This window comes from Scyliorhinus torazame, unplaced genomic scaffold (assembly GCF_047496885.1).
Source record: "Scyliorhinus torazame isolate Kashiwa2021f unplaced genomic scaffold, sScyTor2.1 scaffold_776, whole genome shotgun sequence".
Taxonomy (NCBI): Eukaryota; Metazoa; Chordata; class Chondrichthyes; order Carcharhiniformes; family Scyliorhinidae; genus Scyliorhinus; species Scyliorhinus torazame.
In genome coordinates this window covers 2,674-27,581 of record NW_027308503.1, presented here as the reverse complement: position 1 = coordinate 27,581, position 24,908 = coordinate 2,674, and the positions used below count along the sequence as shown (strand labels likewise).

At 49.5% G+C, this 24,908-nt stretch overlaps 1 protein-coding gene across 1 annotated transcript in view; it reads right to left on the bottom strand.

The window, feature by feature from the left end:
• The window catches only part of LOC140406658 (alpha-actinin-2-like), a gene marked incomplete at its 5' end in the record, with an annotated part of 39,351 nt that extends 16,415 nt beyond the window's left edge, over nucleotides 1-22,936 (bottom strand). Inside the window, 6 exons of the mRNA XM_072494662.1 lie at nucleotides 11,965-12,111; nucleotides 12,949-13,128; nucleotides 14,749-14,883; nucleotides 16,246-16,428; nucleotides 17,876-18,016; nucleotides 22,828-22,936. Of these exons, the coding sequence (XP_072350763.1) occupies nucleotides 11,965-12,111; nucleotides 12,949-13,128; nucleotides 14,749-14,883; nucleotides 16,246-16,428; nucleotides 17,876-18,016; nucleotides 22,828-22,936 (895 nt within the window). The remainder of the gene's footprint in view (nucleotides 1-11,964; nucleotides 12,112-12,948; nucleotides 13,129-14,748; nucleotides 14,884-16,245; nucleotides 16,429-17,875; nucleotides 18,017-22,827) is intronic.
• Nucleotides 22,937-24,908: the final 1,972 nt, after the last annotated feature.

Sequence of the window (24,908 nt, the reverse complement as noted above, 5' to 3'; positions counted from 1 at the left end):
CTATAGAGCCGCTGGCAATTGCTCTGAGAGCCTCAAGGGGCTGGAAGGGGCTGGTCCTGGGGCGGGTGGAGCACAGACTCTCGCTTTATGCAGACGACCTGCATCTGTATGTATCGGACCCAATAGAGGGGACGGAAGAAATCATGAGGATTCTCGGGAAATTTGGCCGGTTTTTGGGGTATAAGCTAAATATGGGGAAAAGGGAGATGTTTGCGGTCCAGGCGAGGGGATAAGAGAGGCGATTGGGGGAGCTGCCGTTTAGATTAGTAGGGGGAAGCTTTAGGTATCTAGGCATCCAAGTGGCGCAGGAATGGGACCGGCTGCATAAATTAAATCTGGCCCGGCTAGTTGACCAAATGAAGGACGATTTTCGGAGATGGGACACGCTTCCGTTGTCACTGGCTGAGAGGGTGCAGACGGTGAAGATGACTGTCCTCCCGAGATTCCTGTTTGTATTTCACTGTCTCCCCATTTTTATTCCGTGGTCCTTTTTTCAACAAAGTGATCACTGGCTTTGTTTGGGGGGCAAGACCCCGCGGATAAGGAAGGTAATGCTTGAGCGGAGTCGGGGAGAGGGCGGGCTGACGCTGCCAAATATTAGTAACTATTACCGGGCGGTGAATATAGCCATGATCAGGAAGTGGGTGGTGGGGGAGGGGTCGGCATGGAAGCGTTTGGAGGTGGTTTCATGCATGGACACCAGTTGGGGGCTGCACCTCTGCCGTTCCCGCCGGCACGGTACTCCACCAGCCCCGTGGTGGTGGTGGCCCTGAGAGTCTGGGGGCAATGGAGGAGACATGTGGGAGCAGATTGAGCATCGGGCTGGTCCCCCCAATCTGTAATAATCACCGATTTGCCCCGGGAAGTATGGATGAGGGGTTCCGGATATGGCGGAGAGTAGGGATTGAGAGGATGGGGGATATGTTTATAGAGGGGAGCTTTCCGAGTATGAGGGCGCTGGAGGAGAAGTTTGGGTTTGCGAGGGGAAACAAATTCAGTTACCTGCAGGTGCGGGACTTCCTACATAAACAGCTATCAACCTTCCCGCTCCTACCACCAAGGGGGATTCAGGACAGGGTAGTTTCCAGAGGGTGGGTAGGAGAAGGGAGCGTCTCTGACATTTACAAGGAACTTGTGGTTCAGAGGAGACTCAGTTCGAGGGGCTGAAGTGCAATTGGGAGGAGGAGCTGGGAGGAGAGATAGAGGATGGTCTATGGGCGGACGCGTTGAGTAGAGTCCACAACATGTGCTAGGCTTAGCCTGATGCAATTCGAGGTCGTTCATCGGGCTCACATGACAGCGGCCTGGATGAGCAGATTCTTTGGGGTAGAAGACAGGTGTGCAATATGTGCGGGAGGACCAGCGAACCATGTCCACATGTTCTGGGCATGTCTGAAGCTTAGGGGATTTTGGCAGGGGTTTGCAGATGTCATGTCATGTGTTAAAAACAAGGGTGGCACCGAGTCCAGAGGTGGGGATTTTCAGGGTGTCAGAAAATCCGGGTATCCAGGAGGAGAAAGTTCTGGCCTTTGCTTCCCTGGTAGCCCAGAGACGGATACTATTAGCTTGCATGGACTCAAAGCCTCCAAAGTCGGAGACCTGGCTATCAGACATGGCTAGCTTTCTCTGTTTGGAGAACATCAAGGGGGCAGCACGGTAGCATTGTGGATAGCACAATTGCTTCACAGCTCCAGGGTCCCATGTTCGATTCCGGCTTGGGACACTGTCTGTGTGGAGTCTGCACATCCTCCCAGTGTGTGCGTGGGTTTCCTCCGGGTGCTCCGGTTTCCTCCCACTGTCCAAAGATGTGCAGGTTAGGTGGATTGGCCATGATAAATTGCCCTTAGTGTCCAAAATTGCCCTTGGTGTTGGGTGGGGTTGCTGGGTTGTGGGGATGGGGTGGAGGTGTTGATCTTGGGTGGGATGCTCTTTCCAAGAGCCGGTGCAGACTCGATGGGCCAAATGGCCTCCTTCTGCACTGTACATTCTATGATAATCTATGAAACCATGAGAGGGTCAATTTTAAGGTTCGCCGGGAGGTAGCAACCGTTCGTCAACTTCTTTGAGGAGAATTAGTCGTCAGCAGAAGGGGAGTGGGGGGGGGGTTAGTGTAGCTTAGAGTAGGGGGTTAATAAAGGTGGGACCTGTAAGGGAGGGAGACGGCTTTTGCACTATGTTTATAGATTCATGTACATTGTTTATTTTGTTGTTGTATAACCAAAAATAACTCAATAAAATGTTTATTAAAAAAATTAAAAACAAAAAGAGGAAAGTACAGTACGAAAGGAAGCTTGCAAGGAACACAAAAGACTGGCACTAAGAGTTTCCACAGATATGTGAAGAGAAAGAGATTGGTGTAGAGAAATGTAGGCCCCCTACAGACAGAAACAGGGGAATGCATAATAAGGGACAAAGAAATGGCTGAGCAATTGAATACATACTTTGGTTCTGTCTTCACAAATGAGGACACAAATCAGATCCCAGAAATGTTGGAGAATGAAAGCTTTAGTGAGAGGGAAGAACTGAGGGAGATAATAATATAATAATAATAATCACTTATCGTCACAAGTAGGCTTCAATGAGGTTACTGTGAAAAGCCCACAACATTAGTCGAGAAATGGTGCTGGGAAAACTGCTGGGATTGAAGGCGGATAAATCACCCGGGCCTGGGATTCTGCATCCCAGGGTGCTTAAGGAGGTGGCTCTGGAAATAGTGGATGCATTGGTGGTCATGTTCCGGGATTCTATAGACTCTCAAACTATCCCTGCAGATTGGAGGGTAGCTCACGTCACTCCGATATTCAAAAAGGGAGACAGAGAGAAAGCAGGGAATTATAGATCAGTAAGCCTAACATCGGTAGTGGGGAAAATGCTTGAATTCATTATCAAGGACTTTATAGCAGAACATTTAGAAAGCAGTGGCAGGATCAGTCAGAGTCAGCATGGATTTATGAAGGGAAAATCAGACTTGACAAATCTGTTGGAATTCTTTGAAGAGGTAACCAGTACAGTTGACAAGGGGGAGCCAGTCGATGTGGTATATTTGGACTTTCAGAAGGCGTTTGCCAAAGTCCCGCATAAGAGAATATTGTGCAAAATTAAAGCGCATGGGACTGATGGAAATGCATTGAGGTGGATAGAAAACTGGTTGGCAGAGAGGGAACAAAGAGTAGGGATTAATGGGTCCTTTTCAAATTGGCAGGCAGTAACCAGTGGGGTACCACAGGGATCGATGCTGGGACCCCAGCTCTTCACAATACATATTAATGATTTGGCTGAGGGAACAAAATGTAACATCTCAAAGTTTGCAGATGATACCAAATTAGGTGGGACGGTGAATTGTGACGAGGATGCAGGGATCCTACAGCATGATCTGGACAGGTTGGGCGAGTGGGCAAACCAATGGCAGATGCAGTATAATTTGGATAAGTGTGAGGTTATTCATTTTGGAAGCAAAAACAGGAAGGCAGATTAGTACCTGAATGGTTGTAAATTGGGAGAAGGGAATGTGCAGCGGGACCTGGGTGTCCTTGTGCACCATCCGCTGAAGGTAAGCATGCAGGTGCAGCAGGCGTTAAAGAAGGCTAATGGTATGTTGGCCTTCATTGGGAGAGGTTTTGAGTATAGAAACAGGGATGTGTTGCTGCAATTGTACAGGGCCTTGGTGAGGCCACACTTGGAATATTGTGTGCAGTTTTTGTCTCCTTCTCTGAGGAAGGATGGTCATGCTCTCGAAGGAATGCAGTAAAGGTTTACCACACTGATTCCAGGGATGGCGGGACTGTCATATGAGGAGAGATTGACGACTTCCGGTTGCGGCTATGCTGAGCTAAGTCGCACGTCCGGCAGCTCCCGCCAGAAACGGACTTTTGGGCTCTTTTTAGGGGCCCCAGCGGCATTTGTTCGACGGTTCCCAGTGTGGGAAGGTGACAGTACGATTTTCCCGGCATTGTATGGATTGGACCAGGAGTGGAGCGGTGAAAAAGTAATTTTGGTGCAGTGAAAAGTGCGAGGGAGGAAAGCCAAGATGGCGGCGGGTGGAGACCAGGCAGCGTGGGCGCAGTGGTCACAAGAGCAGCAGGAGTTTCTCAAGCGCTGCTTCACGGAATTGAAAGCAGAGCTGCTGGAGCCGATGGAGGCTTCGATCAACAAGCTGGTCGAGACCCAGAAGGCCCAAGGGGCGGCGATCCGGGAGGTACGGCAGAAGGCCTTGGAGAATGAGGATGAGATATTGGGCCTGGCGGTGAAGGTGGAGGTGCATGAGGCGCTGCATAAGAAATGGCAGGAGAAGTTCAAGGACATGGAGAATCGGTCGAGGAGGAAGAACTTGCGAATTCTGGGTCTCCCAGAGAGAGTGGAGGGGTCGGATGCTGGAGCATATGTGGTCACGATGCTGAACACGTTGATGGGCGCGGGCGCCTTCCCGAGGCCCCTGGAGCTGGATGGGGCCCACCGAGTCCTGGCGAGGAGGCCCAAGTCTAACGAGCCGCCGCGGGCGGTATGGTGCAGTTCCACTGCTTGGTGGACAGGGAGCGTGTCCTAAGATGGGCAAAAAAAGAGAGGAGCAGCAGGTGGGAGAATGCAGAGGTCCGTATATACCAGGACTGGAGCGCGGAGGTGGCCAAGAAGAGGGCCGGGTACAATCGGGCTAAGGCGTTTCTGCATCCGAAGGGGGTGAAATTTGGGATGCGGCAGCCGGCGCGACTGTGGGTCACGTTTAAGGACCGGCACCATTACTTTGAGACGCCGGAGGAGGCATGTACCTTTATTCCGGCCAGAAAGTTGGACACGGACTGAGGGTTGGTTGTGAAGGGAGGTCGCGGGGGGCTACTGTGGTTACTGTGCTTTGGGGGATGTTCTGTTCTGTTTAGTTTCCTTGGGTGCTGGGTGGGGTAGGGTGAAATGGTTCGAAGTGGGGATTTTGTGAGTGTGGGCGTCGGTGGTTGGAAGGACGGGGCCCCGTTGGGTGGAGGGGAGATGGGAGGCCCGAGGTAGGGGAGCTGGGATTAGGCTGCAAAAGGGAGCTGCGCCAGAGAGGGTGGGGCCGGTTTTATGGAAAGCGCGGGCTTTTTCCCGCGCTAGGGAAGGGGGTGGGGCCGGGGGGGGGAAGGGCGGTGTTGGAGAGGAGCGCCACTGATGGACAGGGGGGCTGGGGGGGGGGGGGGGGGGGGGGGACTACCACACTGGGGGGTCGATGGAGTGGCCGGAGTCAGCAGTAGTCAGCTGACTTACGGGAGTGCTATGGGGGGGAAGCAACGCAGCTAGGGGGGACCTAGCTGGGAAGGGGGGGGGGGACTGGGTTGCTGCTGCATTGGCCAAAGGGGAGCTGGAGCTCGGAGAGAGAGTCAGGGCGGGGGTCTGCCGCTGGGGGGAATGGAGAGTGCGGGAACGTGGGTGGCCTAGAAATGGGGATGGCTAATAGGCAGGGGGGAGGGGGGGGGGCGGGAAGCCCCCTGATCCGGCTGATAACTTGGAATGTGAGGGGCCTGCCGGTCAAGAGGGCCCGTGTGTTCGCGCACCTGAAGGGACTGAAGGCAGATGTGGTTATGCTCCAGGAGACGCATTTGAGGCTGGCAGATCAGGTTAGGCTGAGAAAGGGGTGGGTAGGGCAGGTTTTCCTCTCGGGATTGGACGCAAAGAATCGAGGGGTGGCGATTTTGGTGGGGAAGCGGGTGTCATTTGAGGCGCTGAACATCGTGGCAGACAATGGAGGTAGGTACGTGATGGTGAGTGGTAAGCTGCAGGGGGTGCGGGTGGTATTAGTGAATGTATATGCCCCGAATTGGGACGATGCCGGATTTATGCGGCGCATGTTGGGCCGGATTCCGGACCTGGAGCAGGGAGCTTGATAATGGGGGGGGGGGGGACTTCAACACGGTACTGGGTTCAGCATTGGACCGCTCCAGGTCCAGGACGGGGAAGAGGCCGGCGGCGGCCAAGGTGCTGAGGGGGTTTATGGACCAGATGGGAGGAGTGGACCCATGGAGGTTGGTCAGGCCGGGGGCCAGGGAATTTCCTTCTTTTTCCCACGCCCATAAAGCCTTCTTCGTTATGAGCAGGGCACTAATCCAGAGGGTGGAGGACACGGAGTATTCGGCCATATCCATCTCAGACCATGCCCCGCAGTGGGTGGAGCTGGAGCTAGGGGAGGAGAGGGACCAGCGCCCGCTGTGGCGCCTGGATGTGGGCTTGCTGGCGGATGAGGTGGTGAGCAGGCGGATCCGGGGGTGCATTGAAAGCTATCTGGAGGCTAACGATAATGGGGAGGTGCAGGTGGGGGTGGTCTGGGAGGCGCTGAAGGCGATGATTAGGGGAGAGCTAATCTTCACTAGGGCCCACAAGGAGGAGAGGAGAGATTGGTGGGGGAGATTTTAAGGGTGGATAGGAGGTATGCAGAGGTCCCCGAGGAGGGACTACTCAAGGAGTGACGAAGCCCCCAGGCCGAGTTCGACCTGTTGACCACCAAGAAGGCAGAGGTGCAGTGGAGGAAAGCGCAAGGGGCGGTGTATGGGTACGGGGAGAAGGCTAGCCGGATGTTGGCACACCAGCTTCGGAAGCGAGAGGCAGCGAGGGAGATTGGGGGAGTTAGGGATAAAGGGGGAACACGGTGCGGAGTGCGGTGGGAATAAATGGGGTATTTAGAGACTTTTATGAGGGGCTGTATAGGTCTGAGCCCCGACGGAGGAGGGGGGGGGGGTTGCGTCGATTTTTGGATCGGCTGAGGTTCCCGAGGGTGGAGGAGGAGCAGGTGGCTGGGCTTGGGGCACCGGTAGGGCTGGAGGAGCTGACAAAGGGGCTGGGGAGTATGCAGGTGGGGAAGACACCGGGGCCAGATGGGTTCCCGGTGGAATTTTACCGGAAGTACATGGACCTGCTGGGCCCTCTATTAGTGAGGACTTTCAATGAGGCAAGGGAGGGGGGGCCCTACCCCTGACAATGTCCAGGGCGCTGATCTCACTGATCTTGAAGCGGGACAAGGACCCATTACAGTGTGGGTCATACAGGCCAATCTCTCTCCTCAACGTGGACGCGAAGCTGTTAGCGAAGGTGTTGGCTACCAGAATTGAGGACTGTGTCCCAGGGGTGATTCACGAGGACCAGACGGGTTTTGTTAAGGGAAGGCAGCTGAATACCAATGTGCGGAGGCTCCTTAACGTAATCATGATGCCTGCAGTGGAGGGGGAAGCGGAGATAGTGGCAGCGATGGACGCGGAGAAGGCCTTCGATAGGGTGGAGTGGGGGTACCTTTGGGAAGTGTTGAGGAGGTTTGGGTTCGGGGAGGGGTTCATTAGTTTGGATAGGCTACTTTACGAAGCCCTGGTGGCGAGTGTGGCCACGAATCGGAGGAGGTCGGAATACCTTTGGTTGTACCGGGGGACGAGGCAGGGGTGCCCCCTATCCCCCTTGCCATTTGCATTGGCAATTGAGTCTATGGCTATGGCTCTAAGGGAGTCCAAGAACTGGAGGGGGCTGGTCCGTGGGGGGGGGGGGAGAGAGACACCGGGTATCGTTGTATGCCGATGACCTGTTACTGTATGTGGTGGACCCAGTGGGGGGGGGGATGCCGGATGTGATGCGGATCTTCAGGGAGTTTGGGGACCTTTCCGGGTATAAGCTCAACGTGGGGAAGAGTGAGCTCTTCGTGGTACACCAAGGGGACCAAGGAAGGGGGATAGACGAGCTTCCACTGAAGAGGGCGGAAAGGAGTTTTCGGTACCTAGGGGTCCAGGTGGCCAGGAGCTGGGGGGCCCTACACAAACTCAACTTAATGAGGCTGGTGGAGCAGATGGAGTTTAAAAGGTGGGATATGCTGTCACTCTCCCAGGCGGGTAGGGTACAGTCGGTGAAGATGACGGTGCTCCCGAGGTTCCTTTTTATATTCCAGTGCCTCCCCATCCTGATCCCTAAGGCTTTTTTAAAGTGGGTCAGTAGGAGCATCATGGGATTCGTGTGGGCGAAAAAGACCCTGAGGGTGAGAAGGGTGTTTCTGGAGCGGAGTCGGGACAGAGGAGGGTTAGCGTTACCTAATCTGTGTGGGTATTACTGGGCTACCAATGTGGCGATGATACGCAAGTGGGTAATGGAGGGGGTGGCATGGAAGAGGCTGGAGATGACGTCCTGTGTGGGCACGGGTCTGGGAGCGCTGGTGACAGCACCGCTGTCGCTCCTGCCGACTAGGTACACCACTAGTCCGGTGGTGGCGGCAACTTTGAAAATTTGGGGGCAGTGGAGACGCCACAGAGGTGAGGTAGAGGCTTCGGTTTGGACCCCGATCTAGGAGAACCATCGGTTCGACCTGGGGAGAATGGATGGAGGGTTTCTGAGCTGGCACAGGACAGGAATTAGAAGGATGGGGGACCTGTTTTTAGATGGGACGTTTGCGATCCTTGGGGCGCTGGAGGAAAGATTTGGGGTTCCCCCTGGAAATGCCTTCAGGTACATGCAGGTAAGGGCGTTTGTAGGATGGCAGGTGAGGGAGCTCTCGCTGCTCCCAGCACTCAGGATCCAGGATAGGGTGCTCTCGGGGGTGTGGGTTGGAGAGGGCAGGGTCTCGGCGATCTACCAGGAGATGCAGGAGGAGGAGGAGACCTCGGTGGAGGAGCCAAAGGGTAAATGGGTGGAGGAGCTTGGGGAGGAGATAGACGAGGGTGCGTGGGCGGACGCCCTGGGTAGGGTTAATTCTTCCACTTCTTGCACCAGGCTTAGCCCGATACAATTTAAGGTCCTTCACAGAGCGCATATGACAGGGGCGAGGCTGAGCAGGTTCTTTGGGGTGAAAGACAGGTGTGGGAGGTGCTCAGGGAGCCCAGCAAATCACACCCACATGTTCTGGGCGTGCCCAGCGCTGGATGGGTTCTGGAGGGGTATTGCGAGGACGGTGTCTAAGGTGGTGAACATCCGGGTTAAGCCGAGCTGGGGGTTAGCACTATTTGGGGTATCGGACGAGCCAGGAGTGCAGGAGGCGAAAGAGGCCGGTATTCTGGCCTTTGCGTCCCTGGTAGCCCGGCGGAGGATTCTGCTACAGTGGAAAGATGCGAGACCCCCAAGCGTGGAAGCCTGGATCAGCGACATGGCAGGATTCATTAAATTAGAGAGGGTAAAATTTGCCTTGAGAGGGTCTGTGCAAGGGTTCTTCAGGCGGTGGCAACCGTTCCTAGACTTTCTAGCGGAGGGTTAGGAGGTGGTCAGCATCAGCAGCAACCCAGGTGGGGGGGTGTACTTTGTGTTTTCTACTGTGTTTATTATTGCTCAATGGGGGGTTGTATATTGGGGGAATTCGTGATGTAGTTGTAAGATGTTTATTTATGTGTTCTTTGTTTTTCTTTTTTCTGTAAGGGGGAGGTTTGTTGAAAATATGTAAAAATTTGAATAAAAATATTTCTAAAAAAAAAAATGAGGAGAGATTGACTAGGTTGGGATTGTTCTCGCTGGAGTTCAGAAGAATGAGGGGGGATCTCATAGAGACTTATAAAATTCTAACAGGACTAGACAGGGTAGATGCAGGGAAGATGTTACCAATCTTGGAGTGTGTCCAAAACCAGGGGTCACAGTCTCAGGATTCAGGGTAAACCATTTCAGACAGAGATAAGGAGACATTTCTTTACACAAAGAGTGGTGAGCCTGTGGAATTCATTACCACAGAAAGTAGTTGATGCTAATACTTTGAATATATTCAAGAGGCGGCTGGATATAGTACTTGGGGAGAATGGGATCCGAGGCTATGGGGAGAAAGTAGGATTAGGCTATTGAGTTGGATGATCAGCCATGATTGTGATGAATGGCGGAGCAGGCTCGAAGGGCCAAAAGGCCTCCTCCTGCTCCTATCTTCTATGTATGTATCTATGTATCTAACTTCTACCCTTGAAAAGTTTGACTCTAATCTTTAGGCTATGTCCCCCAAGTCCTCGTTGCCGTAACCAGCAGAAATAGTTTCTCGCGGGCAGAACGGTGGCGCAGTGGGTTAGCCCTGCTGCCTCACGGCGCCAAGGTCCCAGGTTCAATCCCAGCTCTGGGCCACTGTCCGTGTGGAGTTTGCACATTCTCCCCGTGTTTGCGTCGGTTTCGCCCCCACAACCCAAAGATGTGCAGGGTAGGTGGATTGAACATGCTAAATTGCCCCTTAATTGGAAAAACATGAATCGGGTACACTTAAAAAAAAAAGTTAAATAAATAGTTTCTCGCTATCTACCATATCGGTTCCCCTTAATATCTTGAAAACTTTGATCAAATCATCCTATAATCTTCTAAATTCCAAGCAATTCAATTGGACTCTTGCCAGTTCAAATCAGGTGCAAGCCTCATTCACATCTTCTAAGAGGGCTGAGACCTTCAACATTGTCAGGTAATTAATTTAAGAGGGGTTCAATTACCCTGCCTGGAAGGACTAATGCTCTATTGGAGCTGAAGACTATAAAGAATCTATTGGGCTTTTGGGAAAAGCAGTTTTGCTCTTCTCCAACTTAAGAAGGAAGATCGGGCAAGCCCTGCCATGTCCTGATTGGATGGAAATCCTGGCCTTGAGTGCTGGTGGAAGGGGTTCCGTTGCACTTACACCACCAGTGTAGCGGACCCTCTCTGTCCATGAGGAATCTGGAGGCACTAGAATTTTAATACAATGGAAGAGGCCATTCAACCCATCATACATCTCCTGGCTCTCGGACATAACCGTTCTCTTAGTTCTATTTTCCTGCTTTTTCCCCAGATTGTCTAATTTCCATTTGATTTTTTAAGATATGGATCACATTTTCACACAAGTAGGGTTTAAAAGAAAACCAAGCAAATAATATTAGAATGCCACATCAGTTTAGGACATCTTCAACAGTGGAATGCTAGTATAATATTGCCAAACAGAAAGGACTATGTTATTAGTAGCAACACCATTGCTTTCAAGGTTTCATCAGAAAAAACTGGTGCATGAATTTCAAGTTCATAATTATTTATCTTGCAGTGTTAGCTGGTTTAGATACACACACTTACAGCATATTCTAAAGCGGCTTCAAGCAGTTTCAGAGCTAGAAATTACCCAAGTAAGCATAGCTAACCATATGAATAGGAAAGGAATGGGGCAGGATTCTCCGACCTCCCAGTCACGTGTCTCTTGGCGGCGAGAGGCAGCGTGCCATTTGCTGGCAGTGGGATTCTCTGCTCCTGCCACTTTCAATGGGAATTCCCATTGAAGCCTCCCCATGTCACCAGGAAACTGGTGGTTTGGCGTGCGCTGCTGGTGGGACCAGAGAATCCCGCCACCAGCGAACTGCCTGAGAATCCTGGCCACAATCTAGACATTCAATGCGTATGAGGTTACACTCTGTATGTGACTCCAAGAACTGGAGGACAATTTATTAACTGAATAATATACTAATGCAAATTAAGAATTAATGTGCTCCAGCAGACTTCGCCAATTCTGCTTTATGAAATGAAATGAAAATCGCTTATTGTCACAAGTAGGCTTCAATGAAGTTACTGTGAAAAGCCCCTAGTCGCCACATTCCGGCGCCTGTTCGGGGAGGCTGTTATGGGAATTGAACTGTGCTGCTGGCCTGCCTTGATCTGCTTTCAAAGCCAGCGATTTAGCCCTGTGCTAAACAGCCCCTATTCAGTAGATAGCATTGAAAATGTACACAATTTTGTTTTAAACTGATGATGTCAATTATTGTTGAATTTTAATTGGGTGTATCAGAGCTCAGGAGGCTGATAAATGCATTGTCTGTCTGAAAACAACAGGACTGGTCGCTAAGGTAATAGCGATCATAACTCTGGGTGAATTTCCACTGCAATTCTCCTGCTTGTCCACTGTAACTTTGGTGGGAGAGCCACAGGATAACCCAAGGACAAAAGTCACTTCATGGGGGAGCAAAAGAGACAGACAAGCTGCCATAAGTTTGTAAACGTCTACTTCTAATAGACTTCTAACATCCTTTTATTTAAAAAAAAAAATCACACTTGATAAAAGGAACACTGTACCCTGTCGAAGTGGCTGAACGAAGACCGGAATTCATTCATTTGTTGTTGGGTAATTCCTTTAGCGTCTCTGGTTAGAATCTGGGTCTCAATTTCATTGATAGTCCTGGCAATTGTAGTAAGAAGCATTTCCCAGCCAACCCGGATGTGCTACCAAAATCAGTTAATAAAAGAAACAAGTTAAAATATTGCTACAGTAACATAATGGGATATAACTAAACCTCGATGAATACAAGACTCAAATTGCTTGAGTGAACTTTTTCAGGTTACAAGTCTACACCGTACGAGACTCCTAAATACCGAGATTACATTTTGCACCATGTAACACGAAATTCGCTTTAATGGGTGTTTTGTTAAAGCATCAAATAGGCTGGCTCACAGCGGCAATGGCCACTCCACTCCTGTGGCAACAGTGACCAATCTACCACGTAATAGTGAGGATGTAATTCATATTGGTCTTAAGCTGGTTTATCATTTCTCACGGGTGGGTTGGAAGATCTAACATGCGTTTATTCTCCTCACAAACATGGGACCTGATGTTAAATCAGCATTGGTGCTAAATATTTCTCTCATAGATGATTGCACTTAAGCTCAAAAAATATTGAAGCTGTCCAAAAAGAAAAACAAGCCCAAGGGTAGACTTAGCATTGTACAAAATATTGAAAAGCTCCCGTTCAAACGATTTTTAAGGAAGAAACTGATGTACACATTTTTAAGACCCCGTGTTCCATTGGATCAAGAGACTGCACCTTATTTTTGCCCAACTGTCCTTCTACTTCATGCCCACTCCAGTTGACAAGCCGGTTGGAGTTGAAAAATTCAGGCCTTTGCTTGTGTCAGAATATTGGCTGGCCAATTTAATGGGCAACCTGGAATGGCTGGAAACACTTTGGATGTGATATGCATTGTTTGTAGCTCACTCATTCACAATAAAAATACACAAAAAGGCACAACCCTCACTACAACATCCATCCATCCATCCAATACCTCCATGGTATAATTGGTGTGCTTGTTGTCAAAGATGAGGGCCTCTTGAATAAGTTGATGATCCCCTTCCAATTTGTCAACGTTAGGTTTGTAGTTAATGGTGACCTCCTCTAGCTGTTTCAGTTGGTTCATCTGGTCTTCCAGGGTTCCACTTATTTCGATAGAACTTTGAGCTATTTCCTGTTTTTAAATTCCAAGAGTTACAATAATGTACTGTCTTCAAAAAACACAAGACTTATTCAGGGTAGCTATTTTCCCCCAGCTTTGAGCTACTTTACTTTACAGACTAACTGATTGAATGCAGAGATGTAAGCCTGGCCTATACACATTTGGAAGATGACCCGATGATTAAATAAATAATGGAATGGGTGCAAGTCATTGCAGGACCCCAAATAAACTCAGGTGATACGCCTCAATGAAAAATTTGAAAATTCTTGGATGCCTCATATTAATCGCTACCTTGATTATGGTATAAATACCAGGAAAGATTTCAGTGTGGTAATGAGAAATCCATTCTTAACTGACTGGCAAATCTGCCTCTATCTACCTCAAGTGATTCCCATAGTAGTTTCAACGTAATGATTTTCTTCATAATAAGTTTATACATTTTCCAGCTATCCACTGGATCTAAGAGTGATAGTAGTTTGAACATTTAAAACATTGGTCACTTTGAATACTCCCCAACTTCCCTGGATGAATGCTGCTACAACACTCAAGAAGCTCGACACCATCCAGGACTAAGCAGCCCACTTGACTGGCACCCCTTCCACAAACATTCACTCCCTCCACCATGCAATATACAGTAGCAGCATCTACAAGATGCACTGCAGGAACTAACCAAGGTTCCTAAGGCAGCACCCTCCAAGCCCACGACCACCACCATCTAGAAGGACAAGGAGAGCAGATACCTGGGAACCCCACCACCTGGAGGTTCCCCTGCAAGTCACTCACCATCCTGACTTGCAAATATATCGTCGTTCCTTCACTGCTGCTGGGTCAAAATCCTGGAACTCCCTCCCCAGCAGCATATTGGGAGCACCTAAACCCATGGACTGCAGCGATTCAGGAAGGCAGTTCACCACCACCTTCTCTTTTTTTTCTTTTAACTTTAGAGTACCCAATTCATTTTTTCCAATTAAGGGGCAATTTAGTGTGGCCAATCCACCTACCCTGCACATCTTTTGGGTTGTGGGGGCGAAACCCACGCAAACACAGGGAGAACGTGCAAACTCCACATGGACAGTGACCCAGAACCGGGATCGAACCTGGGACCTCGGCGCCGTGAGGCAGCAATGCTAACCACTGTGCCACCATGCTGCCCCCCACCACCTTCTCAAGGACAATTAGGGATGGGAAACAAATGCTGGCCCAGCCAGCGAAGTCCACATCCTGTAAAAAATCATCCAGCTAAAAACATAGTCCAAGAGTTGGGTGTTTATCAGAGTTTTAAAGAGATCAAGGGAAACAGTGATGAAGGGAGTGGATGTCAGTGTTGAGGCAGAAAGGTGAGCTGACAACTGGTATCAGAGGAGCAAGCAGGAATTTGAAGTTCAGAATATTTTTAAACTGCTTTACTGGAATGCACAGCACCAGCAGACTGTCTTAAGAGTGGGCAAACTCTGACTGCTTTTCATTACTCCTCAGAATGATTCATTCATTGGTTTGGAGTTGATCTATTTCTTGACAGTTGAGATGCCATAAAAATACAAGCTGCTATTGTTGAACAAGGTACATACTACGAAGCAGAAAAATCACCTCGAGCACAAAGCTGAAATTTAAGGGCTTGAATTCCTATTTTACCTCCATCTTACGCTGGATCCAAGGTCCAATGATATTTGCCTGACTGGCAAACTGGCGACGTAGCCGTTCATTAGATTGTTGCCTTACAAGCTCCTCTTGCAGGGCCGCGTTTCTCTGAGGAATCAATTGCTTCATCTGCCATTAAAAACAATATGATTTTAATGCAAAAACACATTGAGCCAATTAATCTATTCACTAAAATTGCCTTCACCACATGTTTGCTTTCTCGAATACTATTTTGACAAAAGCGGACACGGGACTGAGTGTGCGCGCCGTCGTGAACACCGTCGCATTTCACGATGGCGTGAAACAGGTGCGGGCACTAGCGATTCTGGCCCCCAAGGGGGCCAGCACGGCGCTGGAGCGGTTCATGCCACTCCAGCCTCACTTCCTGGCGTGCACTGGGGGCGGCGCCAACTCGCGCATGCGCAGTCACGACGCACCAACCCGCGCATGCGCGGTGGCGCGGGGGTTCTGGGGCCGGACGCGCAGCAAAGTAGGCCGGGGGCGGGGGCGGGGGGGGGGGGGGGGGAAAGAGAGAGGCCTGCCCGCCGATCGGTGGGCCCCGATCGCAGGCCAGACCCCATCGGAGGCCCCCCCCCCCCCCGGGGACGGAGCCTCCTCCCCCTCCCCTCCACAGGCCGCCCCCCCGACCCTTCGCGCAGAGCTCCCGCCGGCAGCGACCAGGTGTGGACGGCGCCAGCGGGACTCTGCTTTTTCCGCTTGGCCCATCCAGGTCGGAGAACCGGCGGCCCGGCCTCGTACAGCGGCCCGCGACCGGTGCCGTGCCAAACGCCCCGGCGCAGATTCTCCACACCTCGGAGAATCGCGCGCCAGCGTCGGGACGCGGTTTCGCCGATTCTCCGGCCCGGAGCGGGGCTGGGAATCCATATGATGTACAATTTCAGTATTAAATCTAAATTAATTAAATGTTGAATACAGAGAATGTTGTATAATCAACAACCAAATAATGCAATGATGTTGACAAAGTAACAGCTCTCCATAAATCTGAGTGTTCTGTCAAAGTAAGAGATTATGCGGAGAGAACAATTCCCGTACCGGCCTCCCCGAACAGGCGCCCGGATGTGGCGACTAGGGGTTTTTCACAGTAACTTCATTGAAGCCTACTTGTGACATTAGCGATTATTATTATTATAAGTAAGCAGTGTGAAATTTTGTAGGTGAACCATATTCGCTGTACTAAGGGCAAGTAAAAACCACAGCCTTACAGACGCCGACACTCAGAGAAAAATAAAACCAGAAGGTGCTAAAAATACGTCATAATCTGTCAGCACCCTGGAAGAAAAAATAAATCGGAATGTTGGTCTTGACCCTTCATCAGAAGAAAAACATGCAGTAGTGTGTTTTGTCAACCAAAGTATTAATATCTCTCTTCTCTGTTCAGTTTTTGATGAAAATATCATGTACTTCCTGCACTTTCTGTTCATATTTAACAACAGGATTAATCCATTGTGCGCTTGGTCTGCCTGGCGATACCTTGTCCCATTTAGCACTGATCTCTTTGCATGATATCATGGTATAAGGATTTGATTCAGTGGACGAGATGCTATAGGTCTGAGTAATCTTCTGGACTTCATTAACGATTCCCAGGATGGCCTGCCTCTCACTGTCCGCTTCTGGCAGGGTAGATTTGAACTGCTCATGGGCTGCTATCAAACTCTAAAAATCAAGAGAGAGGGGGCCAAAAAAAAAAAAAGCATTACACTTCATTTATGTTGAGGTTTTTAAAATTATAACAAAATATCGTTTGCGCTAACCTGCAATTACAATAAAATGATCTTTATTTACTTCTTGGGTTTTTTCCAATAGTAGATTTCCCTTTATAAAGGCAAAGGGTTTGTCATTGATAAAAGCAAAAGTACATGTACAAATATTCTAGACTGCCACACTGTGAATAATAGTCGGTCATTACCCATCCTTGTAATTGTCAGAATAAAATTGTAAATCACCGAAATAATTTCATTGGAACACGGATGCTAAATATCTTGGTCTGTTTTGAAAGCAAACAACTTGTCTATTCAGAAAGCAAGCCACCTCAGAAGATCATGTAAGTTTAATATTAAATCATAGAATTCACAGAGCAGAAGGAGACCATTCATCCCATCGAGTCTATACCAGCCCAAAGGGGCACTTTAGCATAGCCAATCCACTTAACCTGCACTTATTTGGACAATGGGGTGAAACCGGAGTACCCAGAGGAAACCCACGCAGACATGGGGAGAAAGTGCAAACTTCATACAGACAGTCACCCGAGGCCGGAATTGAACCTGGGACCCTGGAGCTGTAAGGCAGCAGTGCTAAACACTGTGCCACCATGCTGCCTAATCTACTTTAAAAGACGATGGAATGGATTCAAAAACCCTGTGGGTTATTTTAGAAGTTCAATTGCACAGGGTACAATGCAAAACTGTTGGTTTTAATTTGGTAACAATATGAACCTGCATTTTTAAACTTTACATTTTTACTAAGATCCAGTTTCCACCTGAAGGGGAAAAAACTGCGGAAGGGAAAAGTAGTCTACATTTATGCTATACTGGGTTATGTGAATTAACCCATGTTGAAGACAGATTGACTCTAGCTTATACTGGGTTATGCGAATTAACCTATGTTGAAGACAGATTGACTCTAGCTTCTTCCTTTGTTGGATGCATGTCCAGCACAGTAACAGTAAGAGGGGCTGGGGGATGCTGGGGCCAAGGAAGGCCTGTCGATTGGTGGGGGCGGCTGAGGAGTGGTCATTGTTGCACTGTTCCCACAGGAATGGAGTGGCCACGCAGCCATTGTTGCTAGAGGGCTCTTCTGTGGGCCATAGAGGACTACGTCCTCCCCAGAGCTCGCCAAGTTTCACTGATGGTCTCCTTGTGCGATGGCGGGCCCCATGACATCTGCAAAATGGTCATGGAGGCGGGAAGTTGGCCTCCCAAGTGTCTCAATTGGGTTCCAACAGGTAGCCTGCCATTTTGGCAGCCTTTCCACATCCCAACCTGCCACCAAACGGCTGGCAAAATGTCAGTCTTTATGACAACATAAAGTCATGCAATTAGAATGAATTATCACACTTGATCAAAACCAATATTATTATTTTTTTGAAGCAAACGTCCTGTACCTGAATTTCTTCAATACTGTGAACAATAAACATGTCTTGCAGATCCTCCATTGCCCCTTCCATCCAGTTGTTAAAAGGGGTAGTCCTTTTAGCAAACTCCAAGAAGAGCTGATCGATGGTTTCCTGTAATTTCTCAGCCCTCTGAAAGTTTAATCAATTGGAAAGACAGGGAATACTTATTTCAATGTTGTGAAAGGGTTGTGAAGTTTAGGAATCATTAGTTGTGGAAGTGTACATTTTATAACAAACCACGGGCCGACAACATTTGGTGTCACTGTGCAGGAGTTCTATGGAGCAACTTACCATTTGCACAACAAATTTTCAGGTCGTAATGCTGGTAGGGCGCAGGAAGGGAGAAAAGAGGGAGTGAAGGCAATCAAATACAGACTATACCCATCAAGTTGCACACAACCTAATAGAGGAGGCTGAGATTAGCATTAATAGGGATCTGCTCACTTAGCTAACAGGTGTGTGGCCTGCCAGGATGCAACAAATATGAGAGAAAATGGGAATGGTCATGTGTGCATTTTCACTGGGATGATAATGTACTCTTTTCAAAGAAAAAACGCATTATGGCACAGAATGCTCACTTCCTATGGGGGCATTCCAAACCATGATAACTAATTGCATTGTTCTTTACTTCTCACTGCTGTACACAGAGCCTATTTTAATCTGCTTTTGAAATGTATTTTTTCTTTATTTTGGAATGGCCCAACGACATCATATAAAATGAAGGGTGGTGCTCTCTGTCTTGCTCTCCGTAAACCAAAAACTTGTTCAACATTGGGAACCGGAGATTTATGAATTACTGACCTGAGGCTTGTAAGATAGAATCATAGAATCAGAATCCCTACCGTATAGAAAGAGGCCATTCAGCCCATCGAGTCTTCACCGACCCTTTGAAAGACCACCTTACCTAGGCCCAATCCCTCACCCTGTAATCTCACCCCAAAGGGCAATTTAGCATGTCCAATCCACCTAACCTGCACATCTTTGGACTGTGGGAGGAAACCGGAGCACCCGGAGGAAACCCACGCAGACACGGGGAGAAAGATGGCTCCTCAAATTTGAAGAGCTATCCCAAGGCCATTTCCTTCTTGCTTCTCTGTTGTGGCTATTCATGCCAATGTGTAAATCAAGTCATTGCAATCAGGAAATTAACCTAGTAAGTTGCATTAAAAACCAAATCTATTCTACCGTAATGTTTGCACATTCTTTATTCTGCAGATCATGAGGCTACATTTTACAAATGGCTAACATATTTGGAGAATCACATAAATAAAGCTATAGGTCTGGCTTTATTTCTGTAACAGAGCCACTGTGTGGTGAACCTAGGTAACTGCACAGACACGAGTACCAACCTCGCAATAGTTAACACCAGGATCACACTTAAAATACACCCTTCCATTGGGATTATAAAAGCCCCTCAAAATAATTTCTTTTTTTGCAAAAGTGACATTGCTTCTTACTTACAATATAAACAGAAAACATGAATTCGTCTGAGCTTGCACAATGCAAAAAATGAACCTAGTGTCAGATAAGAAATTGGACTGCAACTTGGTGAAACTCACTGTGTTGCGGAGCCAAGGCAACGTTCACAAATTCCACCAAAGTTTCTCTTTACACTGGAGCAAGGAGGTTAAAAGAACACACCAAACCTCTCTGATAGAGTAGCATAATTATCCAGTGAGTGGTTGGTCCAGGAGGATCCCAGATCCTTCTCCAGTTTGTGCCCAGTTGCATGATTTCAGCTGGGTCCTCGTTGGAATGCAATTCAATTGGTCTCAGTGGCCCACAGTTAGGAAGTGCGGAAGGAAATGTAAGGATTTATGCTCCCTGCTATAATTGCAGATGAACAACCACCCTGGAATGCCAACACTTTTCAATAAACTTGTGGTACTCATAAATGGGGATCTTTCAGAATCGCGAGTATTTGGGCATGGCAGCAGAAAATGTTCAGTGTCGTCTTCCGGTGGCGCCCTCAAGGAAGCAGGTCGCAGGTCGGATCGCTACCGCCCGTGATGGGCAAACGGACCTGTTTCACAGGATTTCTTTGGGACCTGACGACCTGAATCGGTGGAGGAGATGAAGGGAAGAGGGTTTCCCCCCCCGGGGTATGGACAGTTGGACCAGAAGTGGTCGAGTGGAGCGGCAAGGATCGAAGCGGGAGCAGCGGGGACCCCAGACCGGGAGGCGAAGCATGGCGGACGGCAGGGACCAGCGGAGGCCAAGGGAGCAACAGATGGGAGTTTTTTAGGAACTGCTTCACCGAACTGAAGAGGGACACGTTGGACCCGATGAGGGCGGTGATCGACCGAATGGTCGAGGCGCAGGTGGTCCAAGAGAAGGCGCTAAGGGAGGTCGACGTGAAGCTCTCCAGCCAGGCAGACATGGTAACGGAGCTGGAGCATGAGGTGGAGGAGCTGAACTCCCGCCAGAGGAGGATGCAGGAGCAGCTTGAAGAGCTGGGGAACAGAGCCAGGAGGCAGAACCTGAGGATCGTGGGCCTCCCCGAGGGCTGTGAGGGATCGGATGCGGGCGCATACGTGATGGGTATGCTCGGGACGCTGATGGGGCCGGAGGCCTTCCCTCAACCCCTGGAGTTGGATGGGGCGCATAGAGCCCCCACAAGGAAGCCCAGGACGGGCGACCGACCTAGGGCCTTGGTGGTTCGCTTTCATCGGCTTGCTGACAGGGATCGTGTGCTGCGATGGGCCAAGGCGGAGAGGAGCAGCAGATGGGAGAACTGCGAGGTGCGCATCTACCAGGACTTGGGAACGGAGCTGGCCAAGAGGCATACAGGATTCGTCAAGGTAAAGGCAGCCCTCTACAAAAAGCAGGTGAGGTTTGGAATGCTGTATCCTGCGAAGCTGTGGGTCACGTTTGAGGAACTCCATCACTACTTCGAGATACCAGAACAGGTTTGGGCCTTCATTAAAGAGAAGAAGCTGGACTTGAATTAACTGGCACTTAGGTTTTTCAGTGCTCTACAGTGGCGGCGGACTGTTAACCTAACTTGCTTTGACTAGGACTGGACTTTTATTAAAAGAAGCTGGACTTGAACTAAAGGACTCTGGGCTCACAAGAGCTTTTGTGTGGCAGCGGTCTGTTAAATTATCCTGTACTGTAATGTTTTATCGAAGATTGTTTTCAGCCTGGACAGAGAGCGGGGGCTGGAGGGCGCACTGCTTAGGGTGATTTTGGGAGATTGCAACGAGGGGGGTGGGGGGGGGAGGGCCCTGCAAGGGGGGCCCTGCACTTGGTATCTTTTGGCGGGAGATCGGGGCCTCTGATGGGGGGGGGGATGGGCTAGGGGCTGGTTAAGGGACTAGAAAGGGCACGGGGAGATACAATGAGGTTAATGGGTCCTTGGTGTGTGGGGGGAGGGCCCGAGCACTTGGGCGGGAGACAGTCAGGCGTTAAGGGCAGGGGTCAGCGTAGCTAGCGTAGGTCAGGGGGCACCAGGGAGAGTAGGAGAAGGGGCGGGCTAGGGCCAAACGCAGGGCGGACCTGGCCGGTCAAGCCTCGGGGAGCGCGGGGGTGTTAACACATTTAGGATTGGAGGATGGTGAAGAGGAAGGGAGAAAAAGGGAAATAAAATGGGCTGGATTCTCTGATTTTCAGGCTATATCCTGATGCCGGCGTGGGAACAGTGGCATTTTACGACTGAAAAATCGGCGTAAAACGGCCAGCGATCCTCCGTTTAGCTGGGGGCTAGCAGGCAGGCAACAGAGCACCTGGCTCCAGCTGCCGATACGGCCAGAGAATTGCTGTGTCCATGGCTGCGCATGCGCACGGCGGTGGCCTGTAGTGGCCGTGTCGTGCAACACGGTGCTGGCCACGCGTGGACCCAGCCTGCCAAATGGTGCCCTCCCTTTGGCCAGGCTCGCCACCCCTGGACCAGCCCCCACCTGTGCCCCCAGCCCCTGCCAAAGTCCCCCCTGTCCATGTATCGGCTCTTCCCCAACTGTGGTGGCGCTGGACTGAGTCCGCAGCCGCCACGTCGAGTTCCCGAACAAAAATAGCATGAGACCTACGCTGTCGGGAACTCGGCCGGTCGGGGGCGGAGCATCAGGGGGTGGGCCTCAGGTAATGTCCTGAGGCCATCGATACGGAGGGGGTGGCGCATCGCGAAAGCGGCGTCGCCCCCGATTTCGTTGCAAACGGGGATTTTCCGAACACCGCTGAAGGCGATTTCGGCGTCGGACACCAGAGAATCCCGCCCAATATTTCACATTCAGAACAATAACTGGCATTGGTACAGTGAGACACAATTACAGTGACTTTCTTACAAAAATCAATCTAATCAAATAGTTCACTCGGAAATTTTCACATCATTAATATTTTACTTAAAACCCCAGAAATAATGTGTAATGTCACTCACAGGTCACATGGTTTTTTTTCCTGCTAATAGTGAGCCATATCGTGGAATGATTAAGACTATGGTAATTAATTTGGGGATGCAAAATAGGTAGTATCGCATCTGCCTCCTGAGGCACATCGTATCCCATATTTTGTTTGATTGATTTCAGCACACTGGGGGTATGATACCAATCATTTTGCATGACCCTCCTATTTGCATCTCACCCAATATCTTCACAGCATTAAAGGGCTGTGACTATAAACTGCGTCTGTGCACCTTGGCACAAAACAACAATGGCAGTGTTTAGAATTTACATGAATTCTGGATTAAATTGTGCCTTGCTGAACATGAAGGTTCTAGAACAGCACATATGTCTCCAGCCTGGTAATCCTTAACCATTAATATCAGCCGCACAAATTCAGTAAATTAATTTTGTGATGTAGAAGTTGTGCAAGTTGTTTACAGGTATAAAATCATCTCTATCAAATATGCATCAAGTACAATGTTAGCCCTGTCCTAACATATAAGATTAGACAGGCTATTCAGAACTATCCTTTACTCACTTAGTAATCGTTCAAATATATCTCACCTCTAAAGCCTCCCTCCGTTTCTGTGTGAGAGTTCCAAAATTGTCCCACTGATCACAGATTTTCTGGCATCTTGCATTTATTTCAACAGCATTGTGATAATCCAACTCACTGAAAAAAAGTCAACAAAATCACTGAAATGTTACTCTTCATTTTGGGGCTTAATGAACTTGTAACAAAGCAAATAACTCTCAATCTACTGTCATATTCAAGGCTGTACTGTAATGGCTAAATATTTGTTGCAGTAAATTTATATTTAATATCCATTCCCATTTACTACTTTATGGTCACAAACTATAAGCTTCTATAATTTCCTTGGTCCTGCGACAATTTCAAATATACTCTGCGAGATCTCAAAATCAACAAAGACTGAAATAAATGATCTTGGACTCTCAGCAATGGCATTGAATGTCAAGGGGTGATGGTTAGATTCTCTCTTGTTGGAGATAGACATTGCCTGGCACTTGTGGGGCATAAATATTACTTGTCAACACAAACATGGATATTTTATGGATCTTGCTGCATTTTGACACGGACTGCTTAAGTGTCTGAGGAGCGGCGAATGGTGCTGAGAATTGTGTAATCATCAGTGAACATCTCCACTTCTGACCTTATGATGGAAGGAAGGTCATTGATGAAGCAGCGGGTTGGGCCTAGGACACTGCCCTGAGGAACTCCTGCAGTGATGTCCTGCGAATGACGATTGACCTCCAGTTTTGCTCTTTGATGCCATATTTGTCAAATGCTGCCTTGGTGTCAAGGGCAATCACTTTCACCTCACCTCTGGAGTTCATCTCTTTTGTCCAAGGCTATGTTTGAAGCAAGGCTATAATGAGGTCAGGATCTGGGTGAATCTGGTGAGACCCAAACGGAGTGCGAGTCAGCACATAATTGCTGAGTAGATGCCACTTGATAGCACTGCTGACAATGCTTTCCATCACTTTACTGATGACCGCGAGTAGACTGATGGGGTGGTAATTGGATGGGATGAATTTGTCCTGCTTTTTGTGTACACGACATACCTGGACAATTTTCCACTTTGCCGGGTGGTCGCCAGTATTGTAGCTGTACTGGAACAGTTTGGCTAGGGATGCGGCTAGGGGTGGAGTACAGGTCTTCAGTACTATTGTCGGAATATTGTCAGTACCCAGATCCCTTGCATTATCCAGTGCCTCCAGCCGTTTCTTGATATCATGTGGAGTGGATTGAATTGGCTGAAGACTGGTACATGAGATTCTGAAGACCTCCGGGGGAGGCAGCGATCGGTCATCCACTCCGCACTTCTGGATGAAGACTGTTGCAAATGCTTCAGCCTCATCCTTTGCACTGATGTACTGAGCTCCCTCATCATTGAGGATGGGGACATTTGTGGAGTCATCTCCTCCAGTTCAATTGTCAACCACCTGGCTTGGTGGTAATGGTAGGAGTGGGGGTATGCCAGGTGGTGAGATTACAGATTGTGGCGGAGCACAATTCTGCTGCTGGCCCACAGCAAACAACGGATGCCCTGTCTGGAGCTGCTAGATCTGTTCAAAATCTATCACATTTAGCATGGTAGTAATGCACATCACGCGATAAAGGGTATCCTCGGTGTGAAGATGGGACTTGGTCACCACCAAGTTTGTGCAGTGGTCACTCCTACCAATGCGATCATGGACAGATGCATCTGCGGGTGAGGTCAAATATGTTTTTCTCTCTCGTTGATTCTGATAGACCCAGTTTCGTAGCTATATCCTTTAGGACCTTGCCAAAATGGTTAGTAGTGGTGCTACTGGCGGAAAAGGCCTTTGGTGCCCCGCCAGCTGGCGTGGAAATGACATCTCCGGGCGGCTCATGCGCGGGAGCATCAGCGGCTGCTGACAGCTTCCCACGCATGCGCAGTGGATGGAGTCTCTTCTGCCTCCGCCATGGTGGAGACCGTGGCGGAGGCGGAAGGGAAAGAGTGCCCCCATGGCACAGGCCCGCCCGCAGATCGGTGGGCTCCGATCGCGGGCCAGGCCACCGTGGGGGCGCCCCCCCCCCAGGACCCCGGAGCCCGCCCGCGCCGCCTTGTCCCGCCGGTAAGGTAGTTGGTTTAATTTAC